The 27,925-nt window shown below is 34.8% G+C and overlaps 1 protein-coding gene across 2 annotated transcripts in view; it reads left to right on the forward strand.

The window, feature by feature from the left end:
- Positions 1–27,925, forward strand: part of LOC125675357 (uncharacterized) — a 240,366-nt gene that overhangs the window by 173,247 nt on the left and 39,194 nt on the right. For both annotated transcript variants that reach the window (XM_048912969.2, XM_048912970.2), the window contains one exon: positions 14,398–14,577. In XM_048912969.2, coding sequence (XP_048768926.2) covers positions 14,398–14,577 — 180 coding nt within the window. The remainder of the gene's footprint in view (positions 1–14,397; positions 14,578–27,925) is intronic.

A 27,925-nucleotide genomic window follows, 5' to 3' on the forward strand; every position in this document is an offset into this window, starting at 1 on the left:
TTCTTATCTTTGGCCGTTCCTGAGATCACTCGCGGACAAAGCTCCATTTGAAAATCAGGAAATTGTCCATAACTTGGAACCTAAATAGAATTTTTCCAATTGTTTTTGTGATAAACAAAGTTCATAATAAAATGCATTTTTCCTGAAAGTTTGACTGAAAACCACTGTATAGTTTTCGAGAAAACTCCTGCACAAAATTTGGTCAAAAAATAAGAAGAAGAAGAAACAGTAGAATAACTATAAGGTCTTCCGTGAAGAACGGAAGACCTTAATAAGAAACAGCAGAATCACTATAAGGTCTTCCGTGAAGAACGGAAGACCTTAATAATAAACAGTAGAATCACTAGAAGGTCTTCCGTTGGTAACGGAAGACCTTAATAAACAGTAGAATCACCAAAACGTCTTCCGTTGGTAACGGAAGACCTTAATAAACAGTAGAATCACTAGAAGGTCTTCCGTTGGTAACAGAAGACCTTAATAAACAGTAGAATCACTAGAAAGTCTTCCGTTGGTAACGGAAGACCTTAATAATAAACAGTAGAATCACTATAAGGTCTTCCGTCTGGAACGGAAGACCTTAACTAGAGATGATCTCGTTGCGAGCAATGAATAGGTCTTCCGTCCAATTTCTAACGAGATGTGATATTGACTGGGAGAATTCAATTAGTTAAGAACGACTATACATGAAAGAAATAAACATGTATATGTAAGACATGCTTATCAATTATAAAAAAAATTAAGGTTTTGTTATATTCACTTTCTAGTATCTCAGGAGTTCATAAAACGACTAAAAATTCCAAATGGAAAACGTAGGAACCCACACTAAAACTTTCCATGAAAAATACTGAGTGTTCGAACAACTTCCGGTTTTTAACCACCAACTTCCGGTGGAATGGTATGACTTATTACACTCTAAAAATTAATGTTATGAGCATTAGAATTTTAAAAAAATAAAAAAAATTACATATTTTTAAGATACTTCCGGTGGATGATAGAAGTGACGTCAACAAAATTGAAACGCGTATGTCACATTTACAAGTCACCACCTAACATTCCTAAAAGTTTCAAGACCCAATCTTTGATTATTTATGAGAAAACACTTGGAGAAAGAAAAAAACAGAAATCGTAAATAATTATCGAATCGAAGTGAATTTTGAAAAAAAACAATTCACTATACTCTAAAGATGGATGATGTCATTTACATCTGTGAAAATCCTATGAAACACTTGATTTATAAGTGAGAGATATGATTGCAAAGAAAGATCAATTTTTGAAATTTTTTCTTTAAAAACTGGAAGTTATTGTTTAAACTTCCGTTAAGTGTTACATTTTCTGCAACTTCAAAAGACACTTAATTATTCCATGCACATTTTGTTTCAAAACCATAAAGTTGATGTTTGAATTTTTTTTTGGTTCACTTCCGGTGAGGGCCGGAAGTGACGGATGACAATGATGAACCTTATTACAAAACTACAAGTCACTATATATCTTCCCTGAAAGTTTGAAGACTCAATCGTTAAAAGTTTATGAGAAAACACCCGGACAACATGTCATTTGAAAAACGGAAATTCGGCCGTAACTTGCGACCGGAAGTGAATTTTGAAATAGTTTTAACGGGTTATTTTGAGATGGATAGTGTCAATAATATCTGTAAATATCGTATTAAAAAGTTGATAAATAAGCGAGATACACGAGGACAAAGAAAGACCATTTTTCCGAAGTTTTTCTCTAAAACCGGAAGTTGCTGGTTAAACTTCCGGTAAGTCTAACATTTTCTAAAATGCCAAAAGAAACCTAATTAATCTACGCAAGCTTTGTTTCAAAAGCATAATATTGAAATTTGACGTTTCTTTTGTTCACTACCGGTGACGACCGAAAGTGATGGATGGCAATAATAAACCTTATTACAAAGTTACAAGTCACCATCTAACATCCCTGAAAGTTTGAAGACTCAATCTTTAACCGTTTATGAGAATACGCCCGGACAAAATGCCATTTGAAAAGCGGAAATTCGGATGTAACTTGCGACCGGAAGTGATTTTAGCAAAACCAAAAAAAAAAAGACGTTCTAGACAATTCTATTTTATATTTATCCTGAAAATTTCATGAAAATCTATCCAGCGGTTTTTGAGAAATGGCGTGCACAAAATCGGTAAGAAAAAGAACAATAATAATAATAACGAGCTATTACTGTATTGGGATGCCAACACAAATGTTTCCGAACACCTCTTCATGGCAGAAATGGTTTTTGATGCCAGATATGCACTCAGGATCCTCAAAAAACCCTAGAAACTAAATTTGGTTGAAATCCGACGGACTTGATTTTTGGCCGCCATTTTCTTCAATGGCGGCCATTTTGAAACGTTTGAAAATTGATTGGAAGGGAATCCTGATGCTAAAAATGAACTGTGAACCCTCTAATTACCCCAGAACCCAAATGTTGTAGAGATTTTAATATTTTCAAATATTTTGGTATATGGCGGCCATTTTGGAAATGGCGGCTCAATTTTTTTTATGGTGGGAATGAACTTGGGGTCACCAAATTACCCTAGAAATAAAATTTGGTTGAAATCCGACAACCTTGATTTTTTTACGTTTTTGGCCGCCATTTTGAAACGGCGGCCATTTTGAAAATTTCGAAAGTTGATTGCACCCTTCATCATATCAGCTCACAAAGTTTGAAGTGGATCGGTCGAGTCACTTTCATAAAATCGAGCGGACAAATTTCTCTGGAAAGGAGAGGAATAATAATAAGAAAATAAGAATAATAAGAAACGGAGCAAAAACAATATGTCTCCGACACTTTGTGTTCGGAGACATAATAATAATAATAATAAGAATAATAAGAAACGGAGAAAAACAATATGTCTCAGACACTTTGTGTTCGGAGACATAATAATAATAGAGGAAAAGAAACATATGAATCACTATAAGGTCTTCCGTTGAGACGGAAGACCTTAACTATAAATTATTTCGTTGCGAGCAACGAATAGGTCTTCCGTCCAATTTCTAAAGAGATAGGACCTTGACTGGAAGAATTCAATTAGTGAATTAGTGAAAAGCGACTATACATGAAAGAAATAAAGACGTACATGTAAGACGTGATTTATCAATTGTAAACAATTTCGGTTTTGTTTCATTCACTTTCGAGTATCTCGGGAGTCCATAAAACGACTAAAAATTCCAATTGAACCACGTAGGAATCCACACTAAAAATTTCCATAAAAATACTGAGATTTTGGACAACTTCCGGTTTCGAGCAGCCAACTTCCAGTTTCGAACAACCAACTTCCGGCGGAAATGATCTGACTTATTATACTCTATTAAATAATTTTATGAGGATTAGAGTTTAAAAAATGAAATATTGCATATTTTATGGTACTTCCGGCGGATGACGGAAGTGACAGCAAGAAAGTTGAAACACGTATGTCACATCTACAAGTCACTATCTAACTTTCCTGAAAGTTCAAGACTCAATTTTTGAGTGTTTATGAGAAAACACTTGGAGAAAAAAAAAACACGCGGAAATCGTACATATTTAACGAACGGAAGTGAATTTTGAAAAAAAAAACCAATAATTCACTATACTCTGAAGATGGATAATGTCAATTATATATGTGAAAATTACAAAAACACTTGCTTTATAAGCGAGAGATCTGATAGCAAAGAAAAACCATTCTCCCGTAGTTTTTCTCTAAAAACCGGAAGTTGCTGTTTAAACTTCCGGTAAGTTTTAACATTTTCAGAAATGCCGCAAGAGACCTAATTAATCTATCAAGTTTGGTTTGAAACGCATAATTTTGAAATTTGACGTTTCTTTTGTTCACTTATGGTGACGGCCGGGATTGACGGAAGACACTGATACACCTTTATTACACAGTTACACTTTACCATCTATCATCCCTGAAAGTTTGAATAATAACCCAACTGTTCAGGTGAGCCATGAGACCCGCAGGCCTATTTCTTAACATCGTTAGTTAATGCTTGTGAAACTGAACAACTTTTCTTCTACATGTCTTGTCAAATGTTTCTCGAGAAAAAAGTTCTTAATGTTATTAATTGCGATACAAATTCGACTGTTCAGGCGAGCCATGACGCCCGCAGGCCTATTTTTTGATATCATTAGATAGATCTTGCAAAACTGAACAACTCTTATTCTGCATGTTTTATAAAAGTTTCGTGAGGAAAAAGTCAATCATTGTAACAGAAATGTAATGGTTCAGGCGAGCCATGAGGCCCATGGGCCCATTTCTTGATACGGCACGAAAGATCTCAATAAATTGTACAACTTTTGTTATATATGTCTAAACAAAATATTTACGAGAATAAAGTTATGAGACATTTATCAGACTGTTAAGGCGAGTCATAAGGCCCGTGGGCCTATTTCGTGATATCGTTTGAAAGATCTTGCAAAACTGAACAACTTTTGTTCTACATGTCTTATCAAAAGATTTTCGAGAAAAAAGTTAGTAATTGTGACACTAATCAAACTGTTCAGGCGAGCCATGAGGCACGTTGGCCTTTTTCATGATGTTGTTCGAAAGATCTTGCAAAACTGAACAACTTTTGCTCTAGATGTCTTATTAAAAGTTTCTTGACAAAAATGTTATAGATTGCAACAATAACCCAACTGTTCAGGTGAGCCATGAGACCCGCAGGCTTATTTTTTAACATCGTTAGTTAACGCTTGTGAAACAGAACAACTTTTGTTCTACATGTCTTGTCAAAAGGTTCTCGAGAAAAAAGTTATTAATGTTATTAATTGCGATACAAATTCGACTGTTCAGGCGAGCCATGACGCCCGGAAACCTTTTTAAAGATATCATTAGATATATCTTGCAAAACTGAACAACTTTTATTCTACATGTCTTATCAAAAAATTCGTGAGAAAAAAGTCAATCATTGTAACAGAAATTTAATGGTTCAGGCGAGCCATGAGGCCCATGGGCCCAATTCTTGATATGGCACGAAAGATCTCAATAAACTGTACAACTTTTGTTATATATGTCTAAACAAAATATTTACGAGTAAAACGTTCTGATTTAAAACGTGGAAAAAATTGGACACTTTTTAAAACTACATTTTCGACACCTACCGAGCTTCCATACTAGGCACTTCCGGAAATTTTGAAAACCCAGGTGCACAACTACAACATGTCGTCTAACATCACTGAAAATTTCAGCACTCTAGCTTGTGTCGTTTTTGAGTTTTTGTCGGGACAAAATGGTCATCTGAAAATCGATAAAAGGGGAATAACTTCCAACCGGAAGTGATTTTTCAAAAATTTAAACAGCGGTACAAACTTCAAATGGCAACGCATCAACCCTGAAAATTTGAAGCAAATCGATCAAGCCATCTCCGAGAAATCTTCTGCACAAAATCGGTAAGATGAAAAAAAAAAGAATAATAACTAGATTCGATCTCGTTGCGAGAAACGAGTGGGTCTTCCGTCCAAATTTAGATGTGATTAGATAAGAATTTGACTAACATTTTCGTTCATAAATAATGATACAAATATATTGTCTAGACGTACAATTTAGCTTCGGTAATGTTTTACAAATATTGATCATTTAAATGTTATAAATTAAAGACTCTCTCTCCCTCTCGGCGAATAATTAAAGGGGTCAGCTTTTTTTCGAGAAAAAAGTTAATAATGTTATTTACTGCGATACAGATTCGACTGATCAGGCGAGTCATGCAGCCCGGAGGCCTATTTTTTGATATCATTCTACATATATCTCGCAAAACTGAACAAATTTTGTTCTACATGTCCTATGGAAATTTTCTTGAGAAAAAAGTTATTGATTGCGACATTTATCAGACTGTTAAAGCGAGTCATAAGGCCCGTGGGCCTTTTTCTTGATATCGCTTGAAAGATCTTGCAAACCTGAACAACTTTTGGTATACATGTTTTATCAAAAGTTTTTCCAGAAAAAGCTATTGATTGTGACACTAATCAAACTGTTCAGGCGAGCCATGAGGCCCGTTCGCCTTTTTCATGATGTTGTTTGAAACATCTTGCAAACCAACTTTTGCTCTAGATGTCTCATTAAAAGTTTCTTGACTAAAATGTTATAGATTGCAACAATAACCCAATCGTTCAGGTGAGCCATGAGACCCGCAGGCCTTATTTTTAACATCGTTAGTTAACGCTTGTGAATCTGAACAACTTTCGTTCTACATGTTTTATCAAAAGTTTCTTGAGAAAAAAGTTATTAATGTTATTAATTGTGATACAAATTCGACTGTTCAGGCGAGCCATGACGCCCACAGGCCTATTTTTTGATATCATTAGATATATTTTGCAAAACTGAACAACTTTTATTCTACATGTTTTATCAAAGTTTCGTGAGGAAAAAGTTAATCATTCTAACAGAAATTCAATGGTTCAGGCGAGCCATGAGGCCAATTGGCCCATTTTCTGATATGACACGAAAGATCTCAATAAACTGTACAACTTTTGTTATATATGTCTAAACAAAATGTTTACGAGTATAAAGTTATGAGACATTTATCACTGTTAAGGCGAGTCATAAGGCCTGTGGGCCTTTTTCTTGATATCGTTTGAAAGATCGTGCAAAACTGAACAGCTTTTGTTCTACATGTTATATCAAAAGATTTTCGAGAAAAAAGTTAGTAATTGTGACACTGATCAAACTGTTCAGGCGAGCCATGAGGCCCGTACGCCTTTTTCATGATGTTTTTCGAAAGATCTTGCAAAACTGAACAGTTTTTGTTCTAGATGTCTTATTAAAAGTTTCTTGACAAAAATGTTATAGATTGCAACAATAACCCAACTGTTCTGGTGGGCCATGAGACCTGCAGGCCTATTTCTTAACATCGTTAGTTAACGCTTGCGAAACTGAACAACTTTTGTTCTACATGTCTTGTCAAAAGTTTCTCGAGAAAAAAGTTATCAATGTTATTAATTGCGATACAAATTCGACTGTTCAGGCGAGCCATGACGCCCAGGAGCCTTTTTAAAGATATCATTAAATAGATCTTGCGAAACTGAACGACTTTTATTCTACATGTCTTATCAAAAGTTTCGTGAGAAAAACGTTAATCATTGTAACAGAAATTCAATGGTTCAGGCGAGCCATGAGGCCCATGGGCCTATTTCTTGATATGACACGAAAGATCTCAATAAACTGTACAACTTTTGTTATATATATTTAAACAAAATATTTACGAGTAAAAAGTTATGATTTAAAACGTGGAAAAAAATTGGACACTTTTTAAAACTCCATTTTCAACCCCTACCGTGCTTCCATACTAGGCACTTCTGGAAATTTTGAAAACCCAGGTGCACAACTACAACATGTCGTCTAACATCACTGAAAATTTCAGCACTCTAGCTTTTATCGTTTTTAGTTTTTGTCTGGACAAAATGGTCATCTGAAAATCGATAAAAGGGGGATAACTTCTAACTGGAAGTGATTTTTTCAAAAATTGAAACGGCGGTACAAACTTCAAATGGCAACGCATCAATCCTGAAAATTTGAAGCAAATCGATCCAGCCATCTCCGAAAAATCTTCTGCACAAAAATCGGTAAGGAGAAAAAAAAAAAAGAATAATAACGAGCTATAACACAAATGTCTCCGAACACCTCCCCATGTCAGAAATGCTTTTAAATGCCAGATATGCACTCAGGATTCTCAAAAAATCCTAAAAACTGAATGTGTTTGAAATCCGACGGACTTGATTTTTGGCAACCATTTTCTTCAATGGCGGCCATTTTGAAACATTTGGAAATTGATTGGAAGGAAATACTGATGCTAGAAATGAATTGTTGACCTTCCATTTACCCCAGAACCCAAATGTTGTACAGATTTTAACACTTTCAAAGATTTCGGTGTATGGCGGCCATTTTGAAAATGGCGGCTCAAAAAAACTTTTTGATGGTGGAAATAGACTTGGGGTCACTAAATTACCCTAGAAATAGAATTTGGTTGAAATCCGACAACCTTGGCTTTTTGATGTTTTTTGGCCGCCATCTTGAAATGACGGCCATTTTGAAAATTTGAAAAGTTGAATGCACCTTTCCTAGTGACCCTTTATCAGCTCGCAAAGTTTGAAGTGGATCAGTCAAAGCATGTTCATAAAATTGCGCGGACAAATTTCTCACTAAAGAAGAGGAAAAATAAGAAGAAAAGAAAAAGAATACGAACTAGACACGATCTCGTTGCGAGCAACGAGTAGGTCTTCCGTCCGATTTGTTGATGCACCCGGAGTTAAAAAAAAAAAGACAAATGAGTCCCACTTTAGTTTCCGACTTTAAGACACTTTAGATATAATCAATTTTTCATATCATAAGCTTCTGAAGCAAAGTTGCGGTGAAATTCGTTTGAAATTCGACTCTCCCGGCGAACCATAAGGCCCGCGGGCCCATTTCTTGATGTCATTTGTTAGCCCTCTATAGACTCAACAACTTTAGTTCTATATGTCTTTACAAAATATTTACCTGTAAAAAGTTATTGAGATCGACCGATTTCGACAAAAAATCGACTCTACAGGCGAGCCATTAGGACCATAGGCCTATTTCTTGATATCAATCGATAGATCTCGATAAACTGAAAAACTTTTGTTCAATATGTCCTTACAAAATATTTACCAGTTACAAGTTTTTGAAATCGACTGATATCGACAAAAATCGACTCTACAGGCGAGCCATGAGGCCCACAGACCCATTTTTTGATATTGATCGATAGGTTATGACACATTGAACAACTTTTGTTCAATAATGCTTTTCCAAAAATATGTCGTTTTAAAGATATGAGGCGTCAAATATTTACGATTTTGGCCCTTAAAATCTCTAATTACGTAACATATGACCTACTTTTTGATTTGATAAGATCAAGCTCGTTGAGATGAACATTTCCGCTTCTACAACTTATTATAAAATATTAATAGTTTCTGAGATATTCTCAAAAACATTTGGACCCTTCTGAACCCCTAATTTAAAGGGCCAGCCCGTTTTGCTTGATATCGTAAGAAAGGCCTTGTCATTTTAAACATTTTTTGCTGAACAAGTATTTAGAAATTCTTTACCGTTCTCGAGTTATCTCTACAAGAAATATTTAGGTGCCAAACTGTAGCTCCCTAACGGGGCCACATAGGGAAAAAACGAAATGTACATATTGTTTAGATTATCATTCTGAACAACTTTTGTTCAATAATGCTTTTCAAAATATTTGTCGTTTTCAAGATATGAGGCGTCAATTATTTATGATTTTGGCCATTAAAATCCCTTATTACGTAACATATGACCTACTTTTTGATTTGATAAGAACAAGCTCGTTTAGATGAACATTTCCGCTTCAATGACTTATTACAAAATATTAATAGTTTCTGAGATATTCTCATAAACCTTTGGACCCTTCTGGGCCCCTAATTTAAAGGGTCAGCCCCTTTTGCTTGATATCGTAAGAAAGGTCATGACATTTCAAACATTTTTTGTTCAACAAGTATTTAGAAATTCTTTACCGTTCTCGAGTTATTTCTAGAAGTTATTTTTAGGGGCCAAACTGTAGCTCCCTAAATCGAATCCCCCACAAATCTTCTAAAATGTTTACTCTATCTTGTGTAGAAATTTCAAGACTCTAGCTTCAAAACTAACGGAGGAGATGTGTGGACAACAAGGCCCTTCAAAAAGTCACTAAAAGAGAGATAACTCCTGACCGGAAGTGACGTCAAGCACGAAATTTTGCAAGCAGAGTCTCGTCACCAAAAGACATCTTTCCTGAAAATTTCGTGAAAATCGATCGAGAAATGGCTGAGAAAAACGCGTGTACTACCAAGGAAAATAATAATAATAATAATGAAGAAGAAGAACGCGAACAATAATAGTAAGGTCTTCCGCAGGAGACGGAAGACCTTAATAACGAGCTATAACTGTGTTGGGATGCCAACACAAATGTCTCCGAACACCTCCCCATGTCAGAAATGGTTTTTTTGTTGCCAGATATGCACTCAGGATCCTCAAAACACTCTAGAAACTAAATTTGGTTGAAATCCGACGGATTTTATTTTTGGCCGCCATTTACTTCAATGGCGGCCATTTTGAAACATTTGAAAATAGATTGGAAGGAAATACTGATGATAGAAATGAACTGTGGACCCTGCAATTACCCCAGAAACCAAATGTTGTAGAGATTTTAACATTTTCAAATATTTCGGTATATGGCGGCCATTTTGAATATGGCGGCTGAAAAAAAAATTTGATGGTGGGAATGAACTTGGGGTCACCAAATTACCCTAGAAATAAAATTTGGTTGAAATCCGACAACCTTGATTTTTTGACGTTTTTGGCCGCCATTTTGAAACGGCGGCCATTTTGAAAATTTCGAAAGTTGATTGCACCCCTGCTCATGACCCCCTATCAGCTCACAAAGTTTGAAGTGGATCTGTCGAAGTACTTTCATAAAATCGAGCGGACAAATTTCTCTGGAAAGAAGAGGAATAAGAAGAAGAAGAAGAAAATAAGAATAATAAGAAACGGAGCAGAAACAATATGTCTCCGACACTTTGTGTTCGGAGACATAATAATAATAAACGGAGCGAAAACAATATGTCTCCGACACTTTGTGTTCGGAGACATAATAATAAGAAACGGAGCAAAAGCAATATGTCTCCGACACTTTGTGTTCGGAGACATAATAATAATAAGAAGAAGAAGAATAAGAAACGGAGCAAAAACAATATGTCTCCGACACTTTGTGTTCGGAGACATAATAATAAGAAAAGTGAAAAATCAACAATAGAATAATAGACGGGTCTTCCGCTGAAGACGGAAGACCCTAATAATAATAAACAGTAGAATCACTATAAGGTTTTCCGTCTGGAACGGAAGACCTTGATAAGAAGAAGAAGAATAAGAAACGTAGCAAAAACAATTTGTCTCCGACACTTTGTGTTCGAAGACATAATAAACAGTACAATCACTAGAAGGTATTCCGTTGGTAAAGGAAGACCTTAATAAACAGTAGAATCATTATAAGGTCTTCCGTCTGGAACGGAAGACCTTAATAAAAAAGTGAAAAATCAACAATAGAATAACAGATGGATCTTCCGTTGAAGATGGAAGACCCTAATGATAATAATAATAACTAGAAACTCATTACTAGTAATGAGTAGGTCTTCCGTTAGACCACTTCCGGTAAATTGGTTTCTGTTCCTACGAAAACCATTAAAATATATCAGAAAATGCGCCTAAACAATGAATGAGAAATGTATTATCGAATTTTTTTACTCATTTCTCGTAACTTCCGGTGTGGGGGAGAACAGAACTTGATTCGGTCGTGGCTTGCGCGTAGTGAAATCGTAGTGAGGACGTATTAAGGACGGGATGAGCTTGGTAGAAACGTACTACAATTTTCATCAGCATAGTATGGACGTGCCGTGATCGTAGCAGAAGCGTGAAGAAAATGTAGTGCAAACGGGATGATCGTAATGAGAACGTTGTGAAAACGGGATGGTCGTATAGAGAGCGTAGTGGAATCGCAGTGCAGTCGTTTTCTTCTGTATCACGATCCCATTACGATGCTACTACGACCATGTCGATCTAAATACGACCTTAGTACGTCCTTACTACGCTTCCACTACTACATGTATATAGTGTATCCCCCGGTAATCTGACTATGGCCTATGGCCCCTTAACCATTTTACTAGGAAATCAATAGATTTCTATATCCTAATATGAACTAATTCCTTATAGACTTTTTAACATTTGGTGTTCTGAATTTGAAGTAAAGTACTAGACCAGAAAATGCAAAGTAACAACATAATCTTTGCAACATCATGTAGCGATTGGTAGACCGTTCTTGGTACACTGATTTTGGCTGCGGAGTTTTTCAACATTCTCCATGTCATCACTTGGTTTTTGTATATTGGCTACTACAGCTCTAGCGCATGCTTTAACTTCAAGATCAACATCTGTCGTTCGTTCTAGTATTTTTGTTGGTGTTTTTGGCCATTCTTCAGCTGGATCCTATAAAAAAATCAAGATTTTTAATTTAGTAGTCATGCTGTATGATCTCATCTGCAGAAAGTCCTCTTGATACATAATCTGCTGGGTTAAGTTTGGTATCAATGTAGTGCCATTCACATGGTCTTCATTCCTCATGTATCACAACGAGTCTATTTGCTTACTCCTCCTAGGCACCTGATCCCACCTCTGGCATATCCAGTAAGTCATTTCTTCGCTTTGTTGATGACCTTTGATCGTGATGTACGTTACAAGGTCAAGGTCACCAAACCCGTTCCAGTTGGTTCCTTCCTTCTACGACTGATACCTAAAGAGTCGTAAATCTTTATACCAATATCGCAAACTTTCGGGGGCATTAACTACCTTTAAGAATCAACGGACCGTCAAAAGGAAAAGCCGGTCTATTCATCTTAATCAGCTGATGAATTTAACGAAAATCCCACGTCCCACCTATTTAAGGTTTCTGAAAAGAATTGATAACTACGGTTTTTGCGTCAAGTTAAGGGTCAAAATTCATTTACGCTGGGTCAAATTTGAGCACCTTTCACGATGTCGAATAGGATGGACAACATTGTTTTTCGTTAAGTCTTAAGACGTCAAAAGCTTCTTGTGGCGGAAAGAGAAGAAGACAAATAATAATAAACAGAACAATATGATTAGGACTTTCACAGAAAGGTGGAAAGCCCTAATAATAAACAGAACAATATCAATAGGACTTTCCACAGAAAGGTGGAAAGACCTAATCATCAGTTAATAATACACTACAATATGTGTCTCATACAAAACAGAATGGACTTGACTTGAAGTCTCTTAGGAACACTTGTCAAAACTCCACAGGCTGACATAAATTATTGTCCATATCAATTTTTGCTTTAATTTAAGCATTACACTTATAATGAATATAGTTACATTTAATTAAAAGTATCACTAGCCCCAAGTGCTATGATATCTAATATATATATATATATATATATATATATATATATTGATGATCAGATGGAGTTCAATCACATAGAATACAAAGGTTACACTTTTTTGAAATGTTTGAGTATGATGATGTTTTTCCTAAAATTGTCCACTCGATTTTGTAGTCAATATTTTTGTCTTTCAATGTCCATATGAATTTGCTGAGCTCGGTGGTATTCTTTTTCGTGGGATTACGGAATGAATGAGTGTGGTTGGCGTATCGTAATTTGAACTCGGTGTCTGCTAGTCCCAGGTAGCTCTCTTCTTGCCCATTATCGGCTCTGACTCTAGCTAAATACACAATTCCGTGGGCGCGACATTCACCGTTGAGCGGGCATTGGTCTTTGCTTCGGCAATTACACCTGTAATAGCTCTAAAACTTCATTGTTATTTGGGATTTCGAACATTTCGGTTGAGCATCACTGAAGCGACAGGTGTAATATAGGAAAAACATCATCATACTCAAACATTTCAAAAAAGTACAACCTTTCTATTCTAGAGAAATTCTTTATAATATGTCATCCCGAAAAATCTTCATTGAATAAGTGTTCAGAACTTGTCAGTACTTGCCGTCATTCCCATCAATTTCTATTTACTCAATAATGTGTGTAATCATGTTTAGCAACTATCCAGTATGTTTCTGTGTAACATATACTCGGCCATGCGGTGTTTTTCATTAGATGTCATTTTTCTCCCGACGAGTGAGGGGAAACCATCCCCTTACGAAACAGCCTGTAGAGAAATAAATGTTATGTGATTGAACTCCATCTGATCATCAATTTATGTAGCTCCGTGAGGACACGTCGAGCACTCTAGAGGATTATATCGGAGATTTATCCCAATATATATATATATATATATATATATATATATATAAAGCACAGAAAATTTCACTTTATATGGATACCCACTTCCGCCCCTACCCGGGGTTGAACTCACGACCTGCGGAACCATATCTCCTAGCAGCATGTAACTAGCGCGCTAGACCGCTCGACCATCTAGGCAAGACTTAATTATTTCTTCACTTAGGGCAGTTATGTTCATTTAAGAGTTCATTGCTATTTCTGTGCTTTATATATATATATATATATATATATATATATATATATATATATATATATAGTATATATATGTAAAACTTATACAGTACCAATTTTGATGCACCAGATGCGCATTTTGACAAATAATGTCTTTTCAGTGATGCTCAACCGAAATGTTTGAAATCCGAAATAACAATGAAGTTTTAGAGCTATTACAGCCAAAAACAGCGTGCCAAAAAAATAGGAGTCAAATTCTATATATGATAAAATTAATGTCTTTAACGATGTGTATCTCATCATAATGTATAATTACCATTATCCATGGTGCGGTTGTTCATTATTTTTAATAAGTACATATGTTCATGTTCAAATAGATCACAAAGAGGTCCCATTATCCATTACAGATAGGAGGTCAACTGGACAAAGAAAACAGAAATTCGCAGTTGACGAACATCCCAAATTAGAGATGGTGAAACAATCTTTGTCAACATTTCTGCAGAGAAATATTCCAGAATCATCACGCTTTCGGGTATCTGAAGATTGCACCTCAGAGTCCAAGCACTATCAATTTCTACTCAACATTGGTAATATATTAGTCTTTCACATGATGAAAGAAACATTTTACTAGGACATGTACACGTATATATACATCTTCATTGATTTTCACCAGCACTCTAAACCTTTTTAACCCATTTTAAGAATTTCTGGGAGATTCACGAGGAACTTCGAGTCCCAAATATTTATCGTCGCGACCCCGTCGTTTCAATGTAAGTAACAATAAATGTAACAAGACGAATTACACAAAACTGACCATTTGGAATGTAAATATAACACTCAGTTCAAAATAAACGATAGTTTCTAGATGAATTTATGAAAAATATGATACCCAATTAAAAATATTCGTTTAAAATTAGCATTCTGCAAATTCTATGGTCGATATAACGATCTGGTTTGCCAATACAACCTATCATTGTGTAAAATACTGTCTGACGTGTTTCATACCGATTGTTAAGGTCATTCTTGGCATTGAGTTTGACTACGAATAACTCCGTTTCCCTGATCAGGATATAGGACTCACAGCGGGTGTGACATGTCGACAGGGGATGTTTACTCCCCCTAGGCACCTGATCCCACCTGTGATGTGTCTCGGGGTCCGTGTTTACCCAACTTTCTATTTTGTATTGCTTATAGGAGTTATGAGATTAATCACTGTTCGTTATATTCGCCTTTCATGTAAATAAAATGGACTTTCATACGGTGATGAGTGATTTAAAAAATCTGACGGTGTTAATGATACGCCTTTATACTGTCCACAAACTTTAACGCAATAAATTCAGTAAAGTGAGAAAATGTGAAGAAAAAAATGCACAAAGCATGTGATCCATTATTACAGAATCTGATGAAGATAACTTTTCATTTAAAAGTACTTAAATATGCATTTAAAAGTAAGTGTGCTTTATTACATGTACACTGTACATATATTTTATCTAACACGTACATACAAGGGTGGTCTATAGATAAAAAAAACCCCATAAAACAAGATGTCCATGGGCCACATTGCTCACTTGAATGACCTTCGCCCTGCCGCTGTTGAGAAGTTGTAATAAACAATCTTTATTCCGGATTATATATATATATATATATATATATATATATATATATATATATATTTATAAATATATATATATATATATATATATATATATATATATATATATATATATATATATTTCTTTAATTTTTCAAGAATAATTTTATTTTCATCCCGACCCGACCATGGTACAAACTCTCTAAACCATAGTCAGTAACACGCTTTACAACGTAACCACCACCATTTTTATCACTCAGTACAATAGTGTATCACTCTTCTCACCAATGTAGTTTATCGATACTTGTCGTTTTTGTGTGTTATTTGTTTATGTAATTTATGTCTCTTGATAAAGACGCGGGTTGCGTCGAAAATTTGAGTTTTAAATAACCAACAGTGTCGTGGCCTTTTCAGTGCTTTTATAAATTTCTTTACTGGCCTTGTATCTTCTCAGATCCGACACTTTAAGAAAGTAGGGTGTTGTTGGGTTTTTGTGCTTATATATATATATATATATATATATATATATATATATATATATGCTAAATACTATGGATAACAAGGATTAGCCGGTTAACCAATTACTCGGTTGAAAAAAAAAATTGCTAACCGATTAGAAAATCTGAAACCGATTGGTCGGGTTATTTGTAGTAAAGAAATACTGTCGTGCCTGTATTGCATGTGATTTTAAAAAAGGGGGGTCGTAATATTCAAAAGTCCAGGTGATGTTGAAAGTTCCCAGTCAGGCTCTATATCAATTGCGTAAAATAAACTACCAAACAGTACTAGTATCCCACGGATAAAGTCGAGGCTGCCAGCATAATTTCCACATGGATTTTAAAATAAATTCAATGGTTCGTACCATTATATTATATGGTAATGAGGACAAGAACATGCATCTACATTTCTGTTCAGAGAAGGATATATTATTATACAAAGTTAGAGGATGAAAATAAAAATGGGGGGGGGGGGGGGGGGGGGCGGGGTAACATACGCCTAAAAATCATGGAGGTCAGACTAAATCATATTTCAGAGTTACTTCCCAATATTACACGCATAGTAAAATATGACATATTAGCTGTGTTATGTACAATGGACTCACACGTCCTGAGTAACTTTAGTGTAGTGTGCCGTCCGAACAGATTTTTGCCACGTTAACAATTCTTGTAAACAAACTTTGAAGACAATAGAACTATTCCTCTAACTTAAACTTGAAGCCAAATATTGTAATGAAAATAATCACATGATGCACCGCTCTGGCTTGACGTTGCAAAAAGTGAACATTTTGAATTTTTACAAATATTTTTGCTTTCATTCGGTTTTTGTTCACGTCTTTATTTATCGAAGCACTCATCATACTCTTTGTTAAAGGGACTGGTTCACGATTTTTGAACAAAATATTTTTTTATTTTTGATGTGAAACATTAAAAATATAACTCATTTAATGTTGTCAGCCAATATTTTGACCTACTGAATGCAAGAATGAAAGCAATATTTTAGCCTTAAATCTGTGTTATGTAAACAAAGACTCGAGTCTTTTTATGCAAACAAACAAATCAGTGAAATATCAATTTTGTAGCATAAAGCATCTTAATTTTGCATAATCACAAATTTTAACTTTTAGATGACACATTTTACCCGAAGAATACTTGAAATGTGAAAGATATAATAAACTTAGATCGATATCCATTTCTTCTGAAAATTTAGTAAACAATAACATACCGCAATCTTTGTTTACAAAACAAATAATGAACTCTCTAAATTGAGCTTCTGTGATAATGTATAACCTTCATTTTTATGTGAAATCATTTGAACGCATTATAGACAGTAGACTCTGGTCATTAAAAGTGAAAAACAAAATTTTGGGGAAATTCGTGAGTCAGTCCCTTTAATGAATTAAGCAAAACTGAAGCTAAAATAAAATAATACAGTAATTGAGAATTATAAGTTTTAACGATTAACTGGTTAATTACTTGTAATCGGTCAAAAGAATTTATGACTAACTGGTTACATAATTTTCACCCCGGGGCATTGTCATCCCAACTAACTAAATATTACTGCTGTGTTCACAAACAAGATCTTCAGTGATTGCACTTCTGGTGTGTCCAGGGGTCGGTGTTTGCAAAACACTTACTTTTGTATTCTTTATAGAATCGATATACCTTTACTTTTTCATACAGTGTACAATGTTTATTGGGGAGGAGGGGGGGGGGGGCGCTAGAGAAGAATTAAGTCTGCATTAAAGGAGAATAAGTTGTGATTTTTATTATATTTTTACAATTTATTGCATTTTAATTTTTGATATATATTACTTTATTGTAGAATTTGACCGCCGATGCAATCTTCAGCGATATTTAATAAGACCTCCAATGTACGCAAAATAACCCTGCGCCGTGAATCGAAGGTTGTCATAAGGGGCGGATCTGATTTATGATCTTGCATTCGATTTCCTGGGCCAACCTGAAAACAAATTCTTTATAATCTTTAATGTCTTATGTGTTTATCTGTTAAAATGTAGCCGACCGACGAGTCCCGCACATGAACAACGTTGTGCAACTTTGAGTTTGTTACTACTTTTAAATGACTTACTCGGGGAAATATTTGTATTGGAAATATGTGATGCATTCAACGGCAGTGTTAGGAGATAATGGCTAGGCTGCAATGCATCAATAAGCGAATCCATACCATAAAATGTAAATGTTGGTATTTGATTTGGGTGGTTTGTAAACCGTTTTCCGGAAGTTCATATATAACGTCCCACACGAACGCTTACTCCTACATGCAAACATTACGAAAAGAGGCAATATTGAAAACTTACCGGAGCTGATGCTTAGAATTGAATTCATTACAAATTTAAAAATGTATTAGTTTGAATTGTGCATGTAGAAAATACTGACCTTGTATGTTAGAATAACGAAAAAAAGTAAATTGTCAAAACAGTGGGGATAGCAGATCAGCCTCCCTGCCCACTCCAACCCCCTGTATACGTGCCTGAAACAACATATCAATTCGTGTTGAAAGAAAGGTGCATATCTGCATTTCATTAAATTCCAAAGGAGCTCGAATTCATGTCTTCCCCTATTAATTATTTTGAATGCAAGATTGGTTCCCGAATTTGGAATCATGCTTTCAGTCAGAGCAAAAATAAATTCATTTTGAAGTACATCTAGCTTGAATGCAAATGTGGGGTTCCTTCTTTTAATTTCATCAGACTCATTAGAACCCCCTCCCCCAAACTATGCAGCTTTGTTTTTATTGATATCTAAATCGGTATACATGAATATGAATTCGGATATAAATTATGTAATGTTTTTTCGTGATCATATAGATATTGATACTAATGATGAAAAAAAGAAAATATTTATACTTTTGCCTTTTGCATTTCCTACTAATGCATTACAGTATATATTTACATTGCATCATATCAAATAAAACTTCAATGCGAATTTTACTGATTTATGAATACTAACATCTTATTGAATACATTTGAATTTGAAATTTCGACGTACAGCGGTATGTGTATATTCAGTATATATCCATCGGGCCAGAACTACGAAATGAAAATATTTATGAATAAATTACACTCAAGCCTGAAAGTAATTATAGCATATTACAGAAACGTTAAAACACATATATGCTATAGTCCTGCATTACATGCATGCGATTTTTCTGAACTTTCCATATTTGTGTAGCAATATTCCATTATCACCTGCATATGGTGTTTATATATCTCAACTGATTCGATATGCAAGAGCTTGTTCTGGGTATAGTCAGTTACTGACAAACAAGTTGATGGTACAGGGATTTCAACAGTCTCGATTGAAGTCAGCATTTCGGAACTTCTATGGTCGTTATAATGATCTAGTTTGTCAATACAACCTCGCATTGGGTCAAATGCTGTCTGACGTGTTTCATACCGATTGTTAAGCCGTTCTTGGCACACTGATTTTGACTGCGGATAACTCCGTTTACCTGATCAGGATATAGGGCTCACGGCGGGTGTGACCGGTCAACAGGGGATGCTTACTCCTCCTAGGTACCTGATCCCACCCCTGCTTGTCCAGGGGTCCGTGTTTGCCCAACTATCTATTTTGTATTGCTTGTAGGAGTTATGAGATTGATCACTGTTCGTTATCTTCACCTTGCATGTACTTATGTATTCGTGAATGAAGTTCCTACGATTGAAAATATCTTGGTCTGTATGCATTTTGTTTTGTGATTTTGGTTTACCATTCCTTACACTGTGATTGATTGATTGAATATTGTGTTACGTCCCTCTCGAGAATATTTCACTCATGGAGACGTCACCAATGCCGGTGAAGGACTGCAAAATTTGGGCCTATGCTCGGCGCCTATGGACATTGAGCAGAAATGGGTCTTTATCGTGCCACATCTGCTGTGACACGGGAACTCGGTTTTTGCGGTCTCATCCGAAGGACCTCCCCATTTAGTCGCCTCTTATGACAAGCAAGGGGGTACTGAGGACCTATTCTAATCCGGAACCCCACGCGATTCTTTACACTGTGTAAATAAAGGAAAACTTGGTAAAGGGTGCAATTCTATACCATACAATTAGTAAACATGCATGTGTTGCAAAACAAAATGTACATGTAATAACCAGACATGTATCGTCATTTTTCATGGGGGGGGGGGTGTGATGGGTACAACAGGAGGAAAATGGAATATTGGATTCTTCAAAATTTCTTGCCATTCAAAATATTAATTAAAAAAGATGAACGAAAAGAGCAATAAAATAAAAATAAAAAAAAAACCAAACAAACAAACAAACCAAGATGTTTTGTCCGATGTTCAAAGTCCTAATGTGGGCTGAACTGTTAAAAAGTCTTTTACTTTGACTGCCTAAATAATTTCCCCCCTACACTTCATTTTCGTCAATCGTTGGGGGTGGGATGGGGTGGTTAAAGTCCCCTACTATGAGCGCCTCATACTATCTTCATTTTCTTAATTGGTGGTGGTTTGTGTCTTCTACTATTATATCAGAACTTCCAAGCTGGGGTTAAATGGGGGGTCACCCAATATATCTTTTATTTTCATTACAAAATAACAAAAATGGATATTGTTATTAAAGGTGGGGGACATACACTCCTGTCCCATCCCCTTGATTCTATGTGCTTGATAAGGACGCATAATATGATAAGCTCAATTTTTACATTTTGCATTAGTACAATTTGCTTCGAGTTCAACACGGAATGTAATAACAAAAATGGCATAGATATATATGATATATTGAGCGCCAAATTAACCTAAAATGAGGTAATTGAAAATAACATTATTTAAAGATATGTTTAATTTGTAATTATTGCGTGCTTTAAATGAATCAAATAAATATGTATTACCAATTAATGAGAGCAATATTGAGTTACTGCTAACTTTTATTGAATCAACGATATCATTTGTCGTAATAAGAGCGCGATTATTATAAGATCATCGGTTGAATCCCCTTCTCCGTCTCTCTTTATCTCATCACATACACTCGTACAGTGGTGTATATGAAAATTATACATACATAAGCAGTTTATGTACCTAAATGATTTCCTGATTTATAAATCTGCAATACTCTGACCAGTAAATCATAAGGTATAATGATCCATGCACAATACAGAGTAAATATTATACTCTGATACTTCCCCTGATTGAAGATAGCTGATCGGCACTGGCTAAGTGTGTCGCAGTCTGTACAATGGACAATAGTATTTACTGTTGGAATACAAATGGAGTTCATCGTTTTGTTTCATGGATTATGCAAATAAAGGGAGTTTTACTACTACATAGAGTATTTTCGACAATTGTAAAATGTAAACATGCATCCGCGGTCCTTTACAGATATTACGAGTAGACCCAAGCAAATCCTCTTCCGCATTCGATGCTTTTTCATGACGAGCATATATGACCATGACATGTTTATAAGTACAGTAGCATTTATGTATTTGCATTTTGCTTGAAGTAAGTGTGAATGGTATAGATTTTATACCCGTTGCTTATTGCATTTTATCAATAGATAATAGATGAAATATTTCTCCGCGTCTCTGTATAGTTTTGACATATTTACTGCATGTGTATTCACGTTCACGTAAAGAAAAGGCTTTCTATAGTCATTTATCCAACGCTTTTAGAATAATTTCTTACTGTACGATATGTTTATTGTAATTTTGAGCACTGCCTGGTGTTCCAAAACGTGATATCATTTTTTCTTGATGTCCTATAAATTAGTATCGGAGATTTTCGTGTTACCTGTCGAAGCTACCCGCTAGGGTAAATCGAAGACACTGATATGAAGTGAAGTATAGCAAAACTCGTTCCCTTATATACCATACGAACCCTGATACATATAACAATATAATATCCAACTAATATGGCGGGTTAGCAGAGAAATATGGCGGACATATAGAAAATATTATATTTATTATTTCATTTCAGCTTTAACACCCCAAATTTTACCTGTATATTGATCAATGGTAAACCGCCCGTCGATCAGACTTATAACAATACATTGTATATCTCAGGTGGAGTGACATCTGCAGAACTACCTTATGCAGGTGTTTTGATAACAATTCTATAGTATGTTGTGTACATGAGATTTTTCGAACTTCTTTGTTACAAATTTTCTAGAAAACACACCAAAAAATGTCTATTGTAGGTATTTAATTTCATTCACAAGTGAAAGTTTAGAGAAGTTCTCAATTGCTTCCACGCTGAAATGAAATTAATTATATATTGTCGAACTCATGAACAAATACAAATGTATTAAAGAAAACTGTTCTTGATTTTATTAAGTGGACAATGAATGGGGTGATTCACGTTTATTTAACTTCAATTACTCTAATTTAATTTTAGCATAAAGCTATTATAGCCGTTAACAACGTTGACCAGTTGATTCCATTTTGATTTGAACTATCTACGCAACTTACATCTAATTATCGTAAGATTAAAACTAGCGGGTCTTTATCTTTTACTGAAGGAATCTTGTCGCTTTGTGTAATGCGACACCGAAATTCACGAGGTGAAGGGATACTTGTTTGAATAATATGTCATGTAGACTTGATCCGATGGGTTTGGTAAGTTGAAGTATTTGTTCAAACATCGTTCATGATACCCTCAATTGAATCAGCAAACTAAGAAACAAATCATAGCTATCGTACAAAGCCCAACGACAATTAATATCAAAATGAATTACTCTACAAATTACAAATGATTTCACAATTGACAAATACAGTTGAAACAAGAAATCACCCCTTTCAAACAATTCACAATTGCTCATGGAAAATACATCTTCATACTTTAAGCAATCAATATTTTGATAGCATTTTCCAAGAAAAACATCCATACTCCGTGTGATGCCTTGTACACACACCGGGACACGTCGTCTTCTGGGGGGGGGGGGGGGCTTGTAGATTTAAGGCTGGTACTTTAAAGGCGCCGACTATTGATTCTTATGCATATTTATGAATCGAGTAATATAACATACCAGTATTGGGCATTATCATATATACTATAGCACTAAATGTTAAAGAAAAGGCTTTTCAAAAACTGTTTATAATCATACACATATGATTTTGATAATAAAAACAACTCCATTTTCATTATTTTTTTGCCTGCAAAATTCTGCCACTTAGGTCCCTATGTATAGACAGTGGCTATAAATAGCCACCGTCTGAAAATTGAATTATTTCGGTATGAAAAGCTTTGTATTGAAGCAATGCATAGATTTTGTAGTTGCGATGTCACCAGATTATATTAAAAGCTATAAAGATAATCGTGAACACAACAAATAAATAAATCTATAAAGATGCATGCAATATCGTGATAAATATATTATATCTGTGCATATATGCACATATATCGATATATGCACATTGCATATCAATTATGTATTTGCTTCTTCTAACGCTGTTGGATATTTCCTACATGAAGAAAAAAAAAACTTTATAGAATACGATAAATTAAACAGCAGTAAATAAAAACATTATTAATGGAAAATTCAAGTAGTTCTCGAAGATTATGCCAGACGATGGGCTGAATATGAGAAAGAAGAACTTGATACAATACCAGAAAGGATTTTAAAGTATCAGAGGATATTAAAATCCCGCATTAGACATATTAAAACAAAAGTATCTACCATCTATCCTTCTGTGTTTAGTAAACCAGAAGTGATAAAAGAATTAGATAGGTTACATGAGGAATATGTTTTGGTTCCAGTTGACAAAGCTAGTAACAACATTGTCTTTGTTTGTAAGGTTCATTATAATAACTGTATTTTAAACGAACTTGCTATTAGTTCCACCTCTGGTAATCCTACTTATACTCCAACTGCCCTTTCAAAAGATAAAATTCTTCAATACCATGCTTCAGTTTCAGTACTGATCAGGTAAACGGGGCCAGCAGTAGTCAAAATCAGTGTTCGAAGAACAGTCTAACAATCGGTATGAAACACGTCAGGCAGTATTTGACCCAATGATAAGTTGTATTGGCAAACTAAATCGTTGTAACGACCATATTATTTGCGAAATGCTAAACGAGACTATTAAAACCCCTGTCGCAACTTGTTTGTCAGTAACTTACCTTGATGACAAAACTGACCATACATAGAACAAGCCCTTGTGTATCGAATCAGTTGAGATATATAAACACCATATGTAGATGATAATGGAATATTGCTGCATAAATATGGGAAGTTGACGATAGAGAAACTGAAATCATCCCGTTTGTAAGAAAGTTGAGTTGTTAGTTTGCCGTTAATATCTGCTTTCGATAAAATATCTTAGTATGAAGCAGAAGTGGACGACTCTGTGGTGTATTTTATTTCGAGTTCACAGGGACATATCGAATCGAAACATGAATGAACGTTATCATTGCTAATAAGTAAAACGGAGTCAATATATAATCCAATGTCCAATTGAAGGCCACATCAAGATATTTTTTTTCTTCTCATGTAGAAGTTGTTGAATAAATTCTGTTCCATACGATTATAAAACTAGGCCAGCTAACAAAGGAACACAATTCGTGCTCATGGAAATTCCAACAGACTGTTGGAAGACTTCATCTCCAAAGACCACGTAGCTATTGTCAATGGGGAACTTCAGAGTACTTGTGCGTACAATCAGAGTGGTGTATAACATAGTAATTTTTGAATGACTGATCACAAGGATGAATATTTCAGTGTTCCATTTTTATTGAGAAGGTAGCTGTCTATGCTGTCAAAAAGTCTTGATTTTGATTGATCGTGAGGAATATAATATTTAATTACCAGTACGTATTTGTAGTGCATTATTATGATAAGATTAAACAAACGAATCCATGCCTTGAAATCCGATTTTAATTTCACTACATGATTTATTTGTGAATAACAACCTAAGACTGTATTTTTTCAACTGAATTATATTTATATATATATATATATATATATATATATATATATATATATATATATAGGTCAAACAGCTTTCTAGACTTTTTTCCGTTACGGATACAGGTATTTCACTGAAATTTACACCTACGCTTTCTTTCAAAGAAATACAAAATCAGTTTGAATTTTAGCTGGATTGGTTTGTTCGTCCGTGACCTACATTAGGACTAAAAGTCCGTCCGTGACCTGCATTAGGACTAAAAGTAGGTCAAACAGTTCGGGCCTTTTTTCCTTATGGATACACATATTGCCCTGAAAATTAGTCAAAAGTTTTCTCTAGGGGGAATACAAGAATAGTTTGCATTTCAGCTGGATTGGTCCACCCTTGACTTACTTTTTTTAGCTAAGAATAGTTCAAACAATTTCTCGGGCTTTTTTCATTACAGATACAGATATTGCCCTGATTTTAGTCATAAGCTTCTTCTTGGAGGAATACAAGTTCAGTTTGCATTTCAGCTGCATTAACGGATACAGATATTGCCTTGATATTTAGTCAAAGGCTTCCTCTCATAGGAATACAAGTTCAGTTTGCATTCCAGCTGAATTGGTCTATCATTGACCTAATTTTGGACTAAAAACAGGTCGGACAGTTTTCCGGACTTTTTTCATTACGGATACAGATATTGCCTTTATATTTAGTCAAGGTCTTCCTCTCAGAAACATACAAGTTCAGTTTGCATTTCAGCTGGATTGGTCCATCCTTGACCTACTTTTAAACTAAAATAGGTCAGACAGTTTCCCTGGCTTTCTCATTACGGATAGAGATATTGCCCTGACATTTAGTCAAAGGCTTCCTCTCGGAGGAAGACAAGTGCTGTTAATATTTCAGCTGGATTGGCGCACTATGACCTAAAGTACGTTGGGGGTAGAAGTAGGTCAAACAGTTTTCCAGATATTTTGTTTTGGCATGGTCACAGGTATTGCTCTGAAATTTAGTCACAACCTCCCTTTCAGAGAAATGCACACGCGGCTGAGTTAAGGTAGCTATTGATAGCTAGCCCCCAAAAAACCGCTCATTGAATTTTTTTTCAATTTTATTTATTATAACATTTTGACTTTATCCTAAAACATATCAAAAAATCAACAAAAGTAATCAGGTTAATTTTCGAGGAAAGCGAGATTGAAATCCCCTCTTTTGTAGCCCCCCAAAAGGCAAAAAATACCAAAATTAAGCAAATTAACACAGAAGCCAATAAAAATTTTATTGACACCAGAAATATTGTTTGTCATATATATTTATGTAAATTAAACACAAACAGATAAAAAATCAACATTGATTAGAAATTCAAAATGCATCAAAGGAAAACATTGGCATGATTCGACTTGCCAATTGGCCAAATTTACCCTAAATATGGCGTTTCTCAAACACTATCAGGCATACATTTTCTGACAACAACAAAATTCTGCTCATAAAATTTCTGATTTTATTTCATTTTTACAATAAGTCAAGTAGTATCTAAATTATTGAATAGAAAAAATATACCAAATAAGGTTTAATCTGAAACTATGTCAGATTTTGTAACCTTACCCCCTCCCTTCTAGAAACGAATTTTAAGAGATACAGTCAGCAGAGATAAACTATTGACCTTAAATGATTAAGCATTCCCAAATTACCACATTGGGCATTCAAACTCACAATACTAGAAGTTTCTATGAGCCATTTAAGAATGATATATAGTGTGTGCTATTGCAGTTGACCTTTTCGCACTCACAATGATTGCCTAAATATTTAGTTATTTTTCATACAATTTCTTGTAATAACTGGACCAAATCTATTACCTATACAAATTTTTTGATAGAAATTTATATCACTATATAGTATAATACACCAAATATGTTTAAATAACCATTTCATATTTCAATAAATAATTAATATCAATGGAAAGAGACCCATGGACTGCCCATGGATCACTACATGCAAGTCTATCTGAGTCATCTTGCCCTCACAGATAGATGTGTCTTTCATAAGTTTAAGATTTTTAATTGTAGTTTCACAATGAACCAAAAACTCACTCTTGGATAACTGAAAATGCATGTACATGTATATTGCATTAACTAACTGTAGTTTTCCCCAGGTGAAGGTCTATGTTCACTGTATGTATAAGAAAGGGGGGAGGGGTGAATTAGTTCCATTTTGAAACTTTTCTAAAAATTTGATATACATTAATGTATCAATGATGTAAGTTTCAACTAAATTTTGAATTACAAGGAAAATTCAAACACATTGATTGAAGTTATAAAATTGATATTCTATCATGTGCACATTTTTTACTAATATATCTAAGAAAGAATAATCAACATTGAAATTTCCTTTACATCTATACAATATTATTGTCTTTCAAAAGGCATGTACATGTAATACACGAGTACATGTACTTGTTTCCCTCAAATTCACAATTTAGTTTAAAGTATGTTGTACAACATCCACTGCTCTGAGCTCATATAAGTGAATTAATGTTTTTCATCCAAGTCCCAAATTTTGCAGTAGTTCTTTAATCTTCGGAACTTGATCAAACATTTTTAAATTTGTGGAGTTGTGGGGGTCCAGGGGATATTTCATTATCACTGTAAATGGAGTACCTGTTCAAAATATAGATAAATATATTTAAATATAGCAACAAAGATGAATATCTGATATACTCAGAATTGTCTTTACAAATGTTTTTCAAAAGAAAATATAGTACCTCTCTTGCTGTTATACTTGTTAACTCGAAATTCACATCAACCTGCACTGGTCCTATCTAACCTCCCTTGGTCCTCAGGCTGATGCCTAGAAAAAAGATCATCATAATTGATATGTGCACAGTTAAGTCTATATTATACCATTGAGTAATTTGACTGCGTCAGACAATGTGAATTTTAAAATTGTGTCTCACAATTTAAATACTGATGTTTCAAAATTATAAATTGCAATATGAGA

The sequence above is a fragment of the Ostrea edulis genome, chromosome 3 (assembly GCF_947568905.1).
Source record: "Ostrea edulis chromosome 3, xbOstEdul1.1, whole genome shotgun sequence".
NCBI classification, from domain to species: domain Eukaryota; kingdom Metazoa; phylum Mollusca; class Bivalvia; order Ostreida; family Ostreidae; genus Ostrea; species Ostrea edulis.